Source organism: Anomaloglossus baeobatrachus, chromosome 1, assembly GCF_048569485.1.
Source record: "Anomaloglossus baeobatrachus isolate aAnoBae1 chromosome 1, aAnoBae1.hap1, whole genome shotgun sequence".
NCBI classification, from domain to species: Eukaryota; Metazoa; Chordata; class Amphibia; order Anura; family Aromobatidae; genus Anomaloglossus; species Anomaloglossus baeobatrachus.
The window spans coordinates 4,261,584-4,274,863 of record NC_134353.1 but is presented as its reverse complement, the minus strand read 5'-3'; the positions used below and the strand labels follow the sequence as shown (position 1 = coordinate 4,274,863).

General features: G+C 51.1%; 1 protein-coding gene across 1 annotated transcript in view; it reads right to left on the bottom strand.

Annotated features, from left to right (window-relative positions):
- Window positions 1-13,280, bottom strand: part of LOC142303676 (kazal-type serine protease inhibitor domain-containing protein 1-like) — a 66,915-nt gene that overhangs the window by 40,181 nt on the left and 13,454 nt on the right. The window contains exons 2-3 of the mRNA XM_075345260.1: window positions 10,538-10,698; window positions 10,105-10,252 (exon numbers count right to left, since the gene is read on the bottom strand). Coding sequence (XP_075201375.1) covers window positions 10,105-10,252; window positions 10,538-10,698 — 309 coding nt within the window. The remainder of the gene's footprint in view (window positions 1-10,104; window positions 10,253-10,537; window positions 10,699-13,280) is intronic.

Below are 13,280 nucleotides of genomic sequence, written 5' to 3'. Positions count from 1 at the left end.
TTAGAGACAGATACACCTACTTCACTGAGAGTGTTCTGGACTTCAGTTGATGTTGTGAACGGGTTCTTCTTCACCAAAGAAAGTATGCAGCGATCATCCACCACTGTTGTCATCCGTGGACGCCCAGGCCTTTTTGAGTTCCCAACCTCACCAGTCAATTCCTTTTTTCTCAGAATGTACCCGACTGTTGATTTTGCTACTCCAAGCATGTCTGCTATCTCTCTGATGGATTTTTTCTTTTTTTTCAGCCTCAGGATGTTCTGCTTCACCTCAATTGAGAGTTCCTTAGACCGCATGTTGTCTGGTCACAGCAACAGCTTCCAAATGCAAAACCACACACCTGTAATCAACCCCAGACCTTTTAACTACTTCATTGATTACAGGTTAACGAGGGAGATGCCTTCAGAGTTAATTGCAGCCCTTAGAGTCCCTTGTCCAATTACTTTTGGTCCCTTGAAAAAGAGGAGGCTATGCATTACAGAGCTATGATTCCTAAACCCTTTCTCCGATTTGGATGTGAAAACTCTCATATTGCAGCTGGGAGTGTGCACTTTCAGCCCATATTATATATAGAATTGTATTTCTGAACATGTTTTTGTAAACAGCTAAAATAACAAAACTTGTGTCACTGTCCAAATATTTCTGGACCTAACTGTATATGGTGGTGCAGAGCTGTGGAGAGGACGGGTAGGTGATAGACAGAGATGAGGAGAAGATGTAGGGCGGTGCAGCTGTAGTGCTTCTGAACCCCTCAGGGCACTACTGGGTACTGCATCCTGACTGAAGATACAGAGCCTATCCCCAGGGACCTGGAAGACCAGTGCCGGTACCAACAAAACGCATAACATCCCCAGTTTCCCACTCCCCATTAGGGGTGACTGACTAGTCCGGGACCCAATGGATAGCTGCCCAGAGGTGGAGCCAGTCCAGTCCACTAGCCGACAGCCCGGTGGGAGGGGACAAACAGATACAAACACGCAGTCAGACAGAGTCTGGTAATGACAGTTGAAAGGGACGGACGTGTCTCCAGACGGGGTCATGTAACGGTGACCCAGGTGGCAAGGAGAGTGGTTGCCAGGGAGGGTACAGCCAGGTACCTCTGGAACCAGAGCACCAACGGGGCACAGGGCCCTAGGTCAGGCGACAGCTTCAGGCACCCTGACAAATACCTGCACAGTGAGGGGACCTTCACGGACCTCACTGACCCAAGAATCCAAGGGGACCAGCAGTAAAGATTGAGCCAGGGATCGGAACAGAACACCGACCCTACAGGGTTCACACTGCCCGCCGTATGGATGAGAGACTGCCAAAAGAACTTTCCAGGCTACGGGGTCCCACCAACAAGTGAGAGGTGTCGGGGAAAGCGACTACCAGGTCACCACACCGGCACTGGGACAAAAGGGACCAGGGGTCTGAAGCAGCCACCCTCAGTGCCACAGCTCAACCTCACTGTGAGTAAACAGAAGTTGCACTGCATCCCCACCGTGTGGTCTCCCTTCTTTCTGCGTCCCTCCATTCATTACCTGGGGCCCGGCCCTACTTGCGGAGGGCCTAACATCCAGGCTGCCACCACCATCAGCCCCAGAGGTAACAGACTGTGCAGCGGCGATTCCATCACCATAACCGCAACCCGCAAGTGGAGTCACAATACAAACTCTTTAACTCCCCTCTATATATACCTCTTTTAAAAAGCGTCCCCAGGGTCACGGAACTGGGCATCGGCCGTTACACAAACGTGACACAACATCCCCGTACATATACGGCCTGGGACCGAGTACCCCATAGCCCTGGCCAACACACAGCACTGTGGAGAGGACAGGTAGGTGATATACAGAGATGATGAGGAGATGTAGGGCGGTGCAGCACTGTGGAGAGGACGGGTAGGTAATAGACGCAGATGAGGAGATGTAGGGCGGTGCAGAACTTTGGAGAGGACAGGTAGGTGATATACAGAGATGAGGAGGAGATGTAGGGTGGTGCAGAACTGTGAAGAGGACGGGTAGGTGATAGACAGAGATGAGGAGGAGATGTAGGGCAGTGCAGAATTGTGAAGAGGATGGGTAGGTGATAGACAGAGATGATGAGGAGATGTAGGGTGGTGCAGAACTGTGAAGAGGATCGGTAGGTGATAGACAGAGATGATGAGGAGATGTAGGGTGGTGCAGAACTGTGGAGAGGACAGGTAGGTGATAGACAGAGATGAGGAGGAGATGTAGGGTGGTGCAGAACTGTGGAGAGGACGGGTAGGTGATAGACAGAGATGAGGAGGAGATGTAGGGTGGTGCAGAACTGTAGAGAGGACAGGTAGGTGATAGACAGAGATGAGGAGGAGATGTAAGGTGGTGCAGAACTGTGGAGAGGACGGGTAGGTGATAGACAGAGATGATGAGGAGATATAGGGTAGTGCAGAACTGTGGAGAGGACAGGTAGGTGATAGACAGAGATGATGAGGAGATGTAGGGTGGTGCAGAACTGTGGAGAAGAGGGGTAGTGTGATAGACAGAGATGATGAGGAGGAGATGTAGGGTGGTGCAGAACTGTGGAGAGGACGGATAGGTGATAGACAGAGATGATGAGGAGATATAGGGTAGTGCAGAACTGTGGAGAGGACAGGTAGGTGGTAAACAGAGATGAGGAGATGTAGGGTGGTGCAGAACTGTAGAGAGGACGGGTAGGTGATAGACAAAGATGAGGAAGAGAGGTACTGTAGGGTGGTGCAGAACTGTGGAGAGGACAGGGACGGTGATAGACAGAGATGAGGAGGAGATGTAGGGTGCTGCAGAACTGTGGAGAGGACAGGGTCGGTGATAGACAGAGATGAGGAGGAGATGTAGGGTGCTGCAGAACTCTCGAAAAGATGAGTAGTGTGACAGACCTGAGGAGGAGATGTAGGGGGCAGCAATATGGGGAGGACGTGTAGGTAATAGACAGATGAGGAGATGTAGGGCGATGCAGAACTGTGGAGAGGACAGGGAGGGTGATATTCAGAGACGAGGAGATGTAGGGCGGTGCAGCACTGTCGAGAGGACATGTAGGTAATAGACGCAGATGAGGAGATGTAGGGCGGTGCAGCACTGTGGAGAGGACAGGTAGGTAATAGACGCAGATGAGGAGATGTAGGGCGGTGCAGCACTGTGGAGAGGATGAGTAGGTGATAGGTGATAGACAGAGATGAGGAGGAGATGTAGGGTGGTGCAGAACTGTGGAGAAGAGGGGTAGTGTGATAGAGATGATGAGGAGGAGATGTAGGGGGTGCAGAACTGTGGAGAGGACGGGTAGGTGATAGACAGAGATGATGAGGAGATATAGGGTAGTGCAGAACATGTAGGTAATAGACACAGATGAGGAGATGTAGGGCGGTGCAGCACTTTGGAGAGGACATGTAGGTAATAGACACAGATGAGGAGATGTAGGGCGGTGCAGCACTGTCGAGAGGACATGTAGGTAATAGACGCAGATGAGGAGATGTAGGGCGGTGCAGCACTGTGGAGAGGACATGTAAGTAATAGACGCAGATGAGGAGATGTAGGGCGGTGCAGCACTGTGGAGAGGACATGTAGGTAATAGATGCAGATGAGGAGATGTAGGGCGGTGCAGCATTGTGGGGAGGACATGTAGGTAATAGACGCAGATGAGGAGATGTAGGGCGGTGCAGCACTGTGGAGAGGACATGTAGGTAATAGACACAGATGAGGAGATGTAGGGCAGTGCAGCACTGTGGAGAGGACATGTACAGTAGGTAATAGACACAGATGAGGAGATGTAGGGCGGTGCAGCGAGAGGACATGTAGGTAATAGACGCAGATGAGGAGATGTAGGGCGGTGCAGAACTCTGGAGAGGACAGGTAGGTAATAGACGCAGATGAGGAGATGTAGGGTGGTGCAGCACTGTGGAGAGGACATGTAGGTAATAGACGCAGATGAGGAGATGTAGGGCGGTGCAGCACTGTGGAGAGGACATGTAGGTAATAGACACAGATGAGGAGATGTAGGGCGGTGCAGCACTGTGGAGAGGACATGTAGGTAATAGACGCAGATGAGGAGATGTAGGGCGGTGCAGCACTGTGGAGAGGACATGTAAGTAACAGATGCAGATGAGGAGATGTAGGGTGGTGCAGCACTGTGGAGAGGACAGGTAGGTAATAGACGCAGATGAGGAGATGTAGGGCGGTGCAGCACTGTCGGGAGGACATGTAGGTAATAGACGCAGATGAGGAGATGTAGGGCGGTGCAGCACTGTGGAGAGGACATGTAGGTAATAGACACAGTTGAGGAGATGTAGGGCGGTGCAGCACAGTGGAGAGGACATGTAAGTAATAGATGCAGATGAGGAGATGTAGGGTGGTGCAGCACTGTGGAGAGGACATGTAAGTAATAGACGCAGATGAAGAGATGTAGGGCGGTGCAGCACTGTGAAGAGGACATGTAGGTAATAGACGCAGATGAGGAGATGTAGGGCGGTGCAGCACTGTGGAGAGGACATGTAGGTAATAGACACAGATGAAGAGATGTAGGGCGGTGCAGCACTGTGGAGAGGACATGTAAGTAATAGATGCAGATGTGGAGATGTAGTGCGGTGCAGCACTGTGGAGAGGACATGTAAGTAATAGATGCAGATGAGGAGATGTAGGGCAGTGCAGCACTGTGGAGAGGACATGTAGGTAATAGACACAGATGAGGAGATGTAGGGCAGTGCAGAACTGTCAGAAGGATGGGTAGTGTGATAGACATGAGGAGGAGATGTAGGGTGGTGCAGCACTGTGGAGAGGACAGGTAGGGTGATAGAGATGAGGAGGAGATGTAGGGCGGTGCAGCACTGTGGAGAGGAAAGGTAGGGTGATAGACACAGATGAGGAGATGTAGGGCGGTGCAGCACTGTGGAGAGGACAGGTAGGTAATAGACGGAGATGTAGGGCGGTGCAGCACTGTGGGGAAGACAGGTAGGTAATAGACACAGATGAGGAGATGTAGGGCGGTGCAGCACTGTGGAGAGGACAGGTAGGTAATAGACGCAGATGTGGAGATGTAGGGCGGTGCAGCACTGTGGAGAGGACATGTAGGTAATAGACGCAGATGAGGAGATGTAGGGCGGTGCAGCACTGTGGAGAGGACATGTAGGTAGGGACTGATATGGATGGAGAATGTGAGCTGTGCATGGAGGAGGGACTGATATGGATGGAGAATGTGAGCTGTGCATGGGGGAGGGACTGATATGGATGGAGAATGTGAGCTGTGCTTGGGGGAGGGACTGTATTGTTGGAGAATGTGAGCTGTGCTTGGGGGAGGGACTGATATGGATGGAGAATGTGAGCTGTGCATGGAGGAGGGACTGATATAGATGGAGAATGTGAGCTGTGCATGGAGGAGGGACTGATATGGATGGAGAATGTGAGCTGTGCATGGAGGAGGGACTGATATGGATGGAGAATGTGAGCTGTGCTTGGGGGAGGCACTGATATCGATGGAGAATGTGAGCTGTGCATGGGGGAGGGACTGATATAGATGGAGAATGTGAGCTGTGCATGGAGGAGGGACTGATATGGATGGAGAATGTGAGCTGTGCTTGGGGGAGGGAGTGATATAGATGGAGAATGTGAGCTGTGCATGGAGGAGGGACTGATATGGATGGAGAATGTGAGCTGTGCTTGGGGGAGGGACTGTATTGATGGAGAATGTGAGCTGTGAATGGAGAAGGGACTGATATGGATGGAGAATGTGACCTGTGCTTGGGGGAGGGACTGTATTGATGGAGAATGTGAGCTGTGCATGGAGGAGGGACTGATATCGATGGAGAATGTGAGCTGTGCATGGGGGAGGGACTGATATAGATGGAGAATGTGAGCTGTGCATGGAGGAGGGACTGATATGGATGGAGAATGTGAGCTGTGCATGGGGGAGAGACTGATATAGATGGAGAATGTGAGCTGTGCATGGAGGAGGGACTGATATGGATGGAGAATGTGAGCTGTGCTTGGGGGAGGGACTGTATTGATGGAGAATGTGAGCTGTGCATGGAGGAGGGACTGATATGGATGGAGAATGTGAGCTGTTCTTGGGGGAGGGAGTGATATAGATGGAGAATGTGAGCTGTGCTTGGGGGAGGGACTGATATGGATGGAGAATGTGAGCTGTGCTTGGGGGAGGGACTGTATTGATGGAGAATGTGAGCTGTGCATGGAGGAGGGACAGATATGGATGGAGAATGTGAGCTGTGCATGGGGGAGGGACTGATATAGATGGAGAATGTGAGCTGTGCATGGAGGAGGGACTGATATGGATGGAGAATGTGAGCTGTGCTTGGGGGAGGGACTGTATTGATGGAGAATGTGAGCTGTGCATGGAGGAGGGACTGATATGGATGGAGAATGTGAGCTGTGCTTGGGGGAGGGACTGTATTGATGGAGAATGTGAGCTGTGCATGGAGGAGGGACTGATATGGATGGAGAATGTGAGCTGTGCATGGGGGAGGGACTGTATTGATGGAGAATGTGAGCTGTGCATGGGGGAGGGACTGTATTGATGGAGAATGTGAGCTGTGCATGGAGGAGGGACTGATATGGATGGAGAATGTGAGCTGTGCATGGAGGAGGGACTGATATGGATGGAGAATGTGAGCTGTGCTTGGGGGAGGGACTGTATTGATGGAGAATGTGAGCTGTGCATGGAGAAGGGACTGATATGGATGGAGAATGTGAGCTGTGCTTGGGGGAGGGACTGTATTGATGGAGAATGTGAGCTGTGCATGGAGGAGGGACTGATATCGATGGAGAATGTGAGCTGTGCATGGGGGAGGGACTGATATAGATGGAGAATGTGAGCTGTGCATGGAGGAGGGACTGATATGGATGGAGAATGTGAGCTGTGCTTGGGGGAGGGAGTGATATGGATGGAGAATGTGAGCTGTGCATGGAGAAGGGACTTATATGGATGGAGAATGTGAGCTGTGCATGGAGCAGGGACTGATATGGATGGAGAATGTGAGCTGTGCATGGAGGAGGGACTGATATGGATGGAGAATGTGAGCTGTGCTTGGGGGAGGGACTGTATTGATGGAGAATGTGAGCTGTGCATGGAGGAGGGACTGATATAGATGGAGAATGTGAGCTGTGCATGGGGGAGGGACTGATATGGATGGAGAATGTGAGCTGTGCTTGGGGGAGGGACTGATATGGATTGAGAATGTGAGCTGTGCTTGGGGGAGGGACTGATATGGATGGAGAATGTGAGCTGTGCATGGAGAAGGGACTGATATGGATGGAGAATGTGAGCTGTGCATGGAGGAGGGACTGATATGGATGGAGAATGTGAGCTGTGCTTGGGGGAGGGACTGATATGGATGGAGAATGTGAGCTGTGCTTGGGGGAGGGACTGTATTGATGGAGAATGTGAGCTGTGCATGGAGGAGGGACTGATATAGATGGAGAATGTGAGCTGTGCATGGGGGAGGGACTGATATGGATGGAGAATGTGAGCTGTGCTTGGGGGAGGGACTGATATGGATTGAGAATGTGAGCTGTGCTTGGGGGAGGGACTGATATGGATGGAGAATGTGAGCTGTGCATGGAGAAGGGACTGATATGGATGGAGAATGTGAGCTGTGCATGGAGGAGGGACTGATATGGATGGAGAATGTGAGCTGTGCATGGAGGAGGGACTGATATGGATGGAGAATGTGAGCTGTGCATGGGGGAGGGACTGATATAGATGGAGAATGTGAGCTGTGCATGGAGGAGGGACTGATATGGATGGAGAATGTGAGCTGTGCATGGGGGAGGGACTGTATTGATGGAGAATGTGAGCTGTGCATGGAGGAGGGACTGATATAGATGGAGAATGTGAGCTGTGCATGGAGGAGGGACTGATATGGATGGAGAATGTGAGCTGTGCTTGGGGGAGGGACTGTATTGATGGAGAATGTGAGCTGTGCTTGGGGGAGGGACTGATATGGATGGAGAATGTGAGCTGTGCATGGAGGAGGGACTGATATAGATGGAGAATGTGAGCTGTGCATGGAGGAGGGACTGATATAGATGGAGAATGTGAGCTGTGCTTGGGGGAGGGACTGATATGGATGGAGAATGTGAGCTGTGCTTAGGGGAGGGACTGATATGGATGGAGAATGTGAGCTGTGCTTGGGGGAGGGACTGATATGGATGGAGAATGTGATCTGTGCTTGGGGGAGGGACTGATATGGATGGAGAATGTGAGTTGTGCATGGGGGAGGGACTGATATGGATGGAGAATGTGAGCTGTGCTTGGGGGAGGGACTGATATGGATGGAGAATGTGAGCTGTGCTTGGGGGAGGGACTGACATGGATAGAGAATGTGAGCTGTGCTTGGGGGAGGGACTGATATGGATGGAGTGCTCACAGTGTGTGAATGGGCTGTAGATATTAGAGATTGCTGCAGCTTGAACAGAAATGATACTAATCCACTTTGTAGCACAGAAGAGCTAGGATCAGGTGTGTGACTGTTGCGTGGTCATCCTTCCTCCTGCCCTGCTCAGCTTCCTTGGAAATGTGTTTGGCAACCTTAGAAGTCTGGTATTTCGAGCACATCTGCCTTCACAATAGCTCTGTCTGGATTTATAGGGAGGTCTGTGCTTAGATCCAGGTCTAACCTGACTTGTTAACAATCGGCAGGAGGCAATAAGATGCGAAGATGAATAAACAAGCAGCAGCCAACATGGATCCCAGACTTGGAATACGTGAGAACCTGGCGGCATCGGGGAGCACTCAGTAAAATGGACTGACACATTTGATTGAGGTTTGTAGAGATGGGAGTGAGGGTGCAAGCTTGTAAAGGATGTTTGGCCATGTCATGATGCACCGGGGGCGCCTGCACTTCTGTCATTCTGTACTCACAGCATTCCTAAGTGTGGCCAGTTGTACTACAGAGTGTCCTTGGCCACCAGTTAGGCGAGAAAATCCTCCATTGTGGTCATTGCAACCAATCTTGGATGTTAAAGGGGGCTTTACAGGCAGCGACATTGCTAGCGATGTCACTGGTGAAAGCAAACGCTCCCATCGGTTGTGCGTCACGGGCAAATCGCTGCCCGTGGCGCACAACATCGTTAGTCCCCATCCCACATACTTACCTACCTAGTGACGTCGCTGTGGCCAGCGAACCGCCTCCTTTGTAAGGGGGCGGTACGTGCAGCGTCACAGCGACGTCACACGGCAGGCGTCCAATAGAAGCGAAGGGGCGGAGAACAGCCGAAGGAAAGACACGCCGACCTCGTTGCCGGAAGACGCAGGTAAGCTGTAGTTCGTTGTTCCCAGGGTGTCACACGGAGCGATGTCTGCTGCCTCAGGAACGACGAACAACCTGCGTCCTCAACGACCAACGAGATTTTCAAAATGAACGACGTGTCAACAATCAACGATAAGGTGAGTATTTCTGATCGTTAACAGATGCTCAGAGCTGTTACACGCAACGACGTCGCTAAGAACGCCAGATGTGCGTCACGGAATCCGTGAGCCTGACGACATAGCGTTATGTCATTGCGTGTAACAGGGCCTTAAAGTGGGCTTTACACGGAGCGATATCGCTAGCGATGGCACCCGCCCCAGTTGTTTGTGGGTCACGGGCAAATCGCTGCCCATGGCGCACAATCTCGCTTGTCCGTGTCACACGTACAGCCCTCCCTAACGATGTCGCTGTGGACGGTGAACAACCTCCCCTGAAAGTGGGAGCTTTGTTCCGCGTCACAGCGACGTCACAGAGAGGGCCGCCAATAGAAGCGGAGGGGCGGAGAGCAGCCGCATCTCCGTCACTCGCACCTCAGTGCTCGTTGAGGACACAGGTACGCTGTAGTTCATCGTTCCCGGGGTGTCACACATAGCGATGTGTGCTGCCACGGGAACAACGAACAACCTGCGTCCTCAAAAACCAACTATTTTTTGAAAATGAACGACGTGTCGATGGGCGATTTGGTTTGTATTTTCCATCGTTAACGGCCGCTCGTTGGTGTCACATGCAACAACGTCGCTAACAATGCCGGATGTGCGTCACGGAATCTGGGACCCCGGCGATATATCGTTAGATACGTCGTTGCGTGTAACGGGGCCTTTAGACTACATTATGGAACATGAACATCTCACCTTGTGGAATGACGGTCAGTCTCGCTGAGCTGGACACTTCTCCAAACATGTTCCACGCCCGGCAGGTGTATAGTCCAGCGTCCCTCTGCTTGACTTGATGAATTTGCAGCCAGCCAGTCACCTGATGGCGCTGAGTCCCACCACGAGACTGTGTCCAAAAAGAAATATGGAGCATGAGGGATGAGGCTCCTGGTCATATGGAACTGTATGCGATGAGGTGGATATAGCAATAGGCAATATATATATAGGGAGGTGTATACCTGGTGGTTAGGACGGGTGCACGTATGTTATATACTAAGGGATCTATGAGGCTGGGGTGTATACAATGAGGTCTGTACTTATGTAAGGTGGTTAGGACGGGTGCATATCCAGGACTATAGGGTCTCCATACATCACTGCTGCAGACCTCATGGTTATTGAGTGGATACGGTACCTGGACGATGATGTGGCCATGCTCCCCCGGCAGCGCCTTTTCCACACCCTCTTTTCTCCATTCCATCTCCGCTAACGGCTGTGCAGAAACTTCACAGCCCAAAATGAGGCTCTGACCAATCACAGCCACTGTGTCCCGATGAGAAGTGAGCAAAACCGGAGCTGTGGAGACAACATGCATTATCAACGTCTCCTCTATTTTATGGACACCTGATCATAGTCTACAGGTCACAAACAGTCACCACTGATTTAGTGTCTGCCTCAGTGTTGAGGTGCAGCACAGGAGAAGTCATTGAGGTCCAATCAACAGATTATTATAATGCAGGATAAGCAGTGGGCCTATGGTGAAGGGAAGGTGCAGGCATAACCGAGGGTGCACAATGGAGGATCATTCTATAGTCTAAGGGGTACTTTGCACACTACGACATCGCAGCTGCGATGTCGGTGGGGTCAAATAGAAAGTGACGCACATCCGACGTCGCTGTCAACATCGGAGTGTGTAAATCGTTTTTGATATGATTAACGAGCGCAAAAGCGTCGAAATCGTATCATCGGTGTAGTGTCGGTCATTTCCATAATGTCGTGGCAGCGACAAGTACGATGTCGTTCCTCGTTCCTGCGGCAGCACACATCGCTGTGTATGAAGCCGCAGGAGCATTTCCTTACCTGCGTCCCGCGGCTCACGACGGCTATGCGGAAGGACGGAGGTGGGCGGGATGTTTACGTCCCGCTCATCTCTGCCCCTCTGCTTCTATTGGCCGCCTGCCGCGTGACATCGCTGTGACGCCGCACGACCAGAGTGACGTCGCAGGGCAGGTATGTGCGTGTGAAGCTGCCATAGCGATAATGTTCGCTACGGCATATCGCAGCTGCGACGGGGGCAGAGACTATCGTGCTCGGCATCCCTATCATCGGCTTGCGATCTCGCAGCGTGCAAAGTACTCCTTAGGCTATGTGCACACTATGACGTTTTTGCACTTCTCAAAAACGCAGGCAGAGTGGAGTCTCGAAGAGAAGAGTGGAGTCTGGAAGAGAAGATATGAGTCTCGAAGAGAAGAGTGGAGTCTAGAAGAGATGAGATGATTCTGGAAGAGAAGAGATAAGTCTAGAAGAGTAGAGTCTGGAAGAGAAGAGTGGAGTCTGGAAGAGAAGAGTGGAGTCTGGAAGAGAAGAGATGAGTCGGGAAGAGAAGAGATGAGTCTGGAAGAGAAGAGATGAGTCTGGAAAAGAGAGGCGTCTGGAAGAGAAGAGAGGAGTCTGGAAGAGAAGAAATGAGTCTGGAAGAGTAGAGTCCGGAAGAGAGGAGTGGAGTCTGGAAAACAGGAGTGGAGTCTGGAAGACAAGAGTGGAGTCTGGAAGAGAAGAGATGAGTCTGGAAGAGAAGAGATGAGTCTGGAAGACAAGAGTGAAGTCTGGAAGACAAGACTGGAGTCTGGAAGACAAGAGTGGGGTCTGGAAGGGAAGAGAGGAGTCTGGAAGAGAAGAGATGAGTCTGGAAGACAAGAGTGGAGTCTGGAAGAGAAGAGATGAGTCTGGAAGAGAAGAGAGGAGTCTGGAAGACAAGAGTGGAGTCTGGAAGACAAGAGTGGAGTCTGGAAGACAAGAGTGGAGTTTGGCAGAGAGCAGTCTGGAAGAGAAGAGAGGAGTCTAAAAGAGAGGAGTGTGGAAGAGAAGAGAGGAGTCTGGAAGAGAAGAGAGCAGTCTGGAAGAGAAGAGAGGAGTCTGGAAGAGAAGAGACCAGTCTGGAAGAGAAAATTGGAGTCTAGAAGAGAAGAGTGGAATCTAGAATAGAAAAGAGGCGTCTGGAAGAGAAAATTGGAGTCTAGAAGGGAAAAGTGGAGTCTAGAATAGAAAAGAGGAGTCTGGATGAGTAGAGAGGAGTCTGGAAGAGAATAGATGAGTCTGGAAGAGAAGAGTGGAGTCTGGAAGAGAAGAGAGGAGTCTAGAATAGAAAAGAGGAGTCTGGAAGAGAAGAATGGAGTCTGGAAGAGAAGAGATGAGTCTTGAAGAGAAGAGTGGAGTCTGGAAAAGAAGAGTGAAGTCTGGAAGACAAGAGTGGAGTCTGGAAGACAAGAATGGAGTCTGGAAGACAAGAGTGCAGTCTGGAAGAGAAGAGTGGAGTCTGGAAGAGAAGAGATGAGTCTGGGAGAGAAGAGAGCAGTCTGGAAGAGAAGAGAGGAGTCTGGAAGAGAAGAGTGGAGTCTGGAAGAGAAGAGATGAGTCTGGAAGAGAAGAGATGAGTCTGGAAGAGAAGAGAGGAGTCTGGTAGAGAAGAGAGGAGTCTGGAAGAGAAGAGAGGAGTCTGGAAGAGAAGAGTGGAGTCTAAAATAGAAAAGAGGAGTCTGGAAGAGAAGAATGGAGTCTGGAAGAGAAGAGATGTGTCTGGAAGAGAAGAGTGGAGTCTGGAAGACAAGAGTGGAGTCTGGAAGACAAGAGTGGAGTCTGGAAGACAAGAATGGAGTCTGGAAGACAAGAGTGGAGTCTGGAAGACAAGAGTGGAGTCTGGAAGACAAGAGTGGAGTCTGGAAGAGAAGAGATGAGTCTGGAAGAGAAGAGAGCAGTCTGGAAGAGAAGAGAGGAGTCTGGAAGACAAGAGTGGAGTCTGGAAGACAGTGGAGTCTGGAAGACAAGAGTAAAGTCTGGAAGATAAGAGTGGAGTCTGGAAGACAAGAGTGGAGCCTGGAAGACAAGAGTGGAGTCTGGAAGAGAAGAGAAGAGTCTGGAAGACAATAATGGAGTGTGGA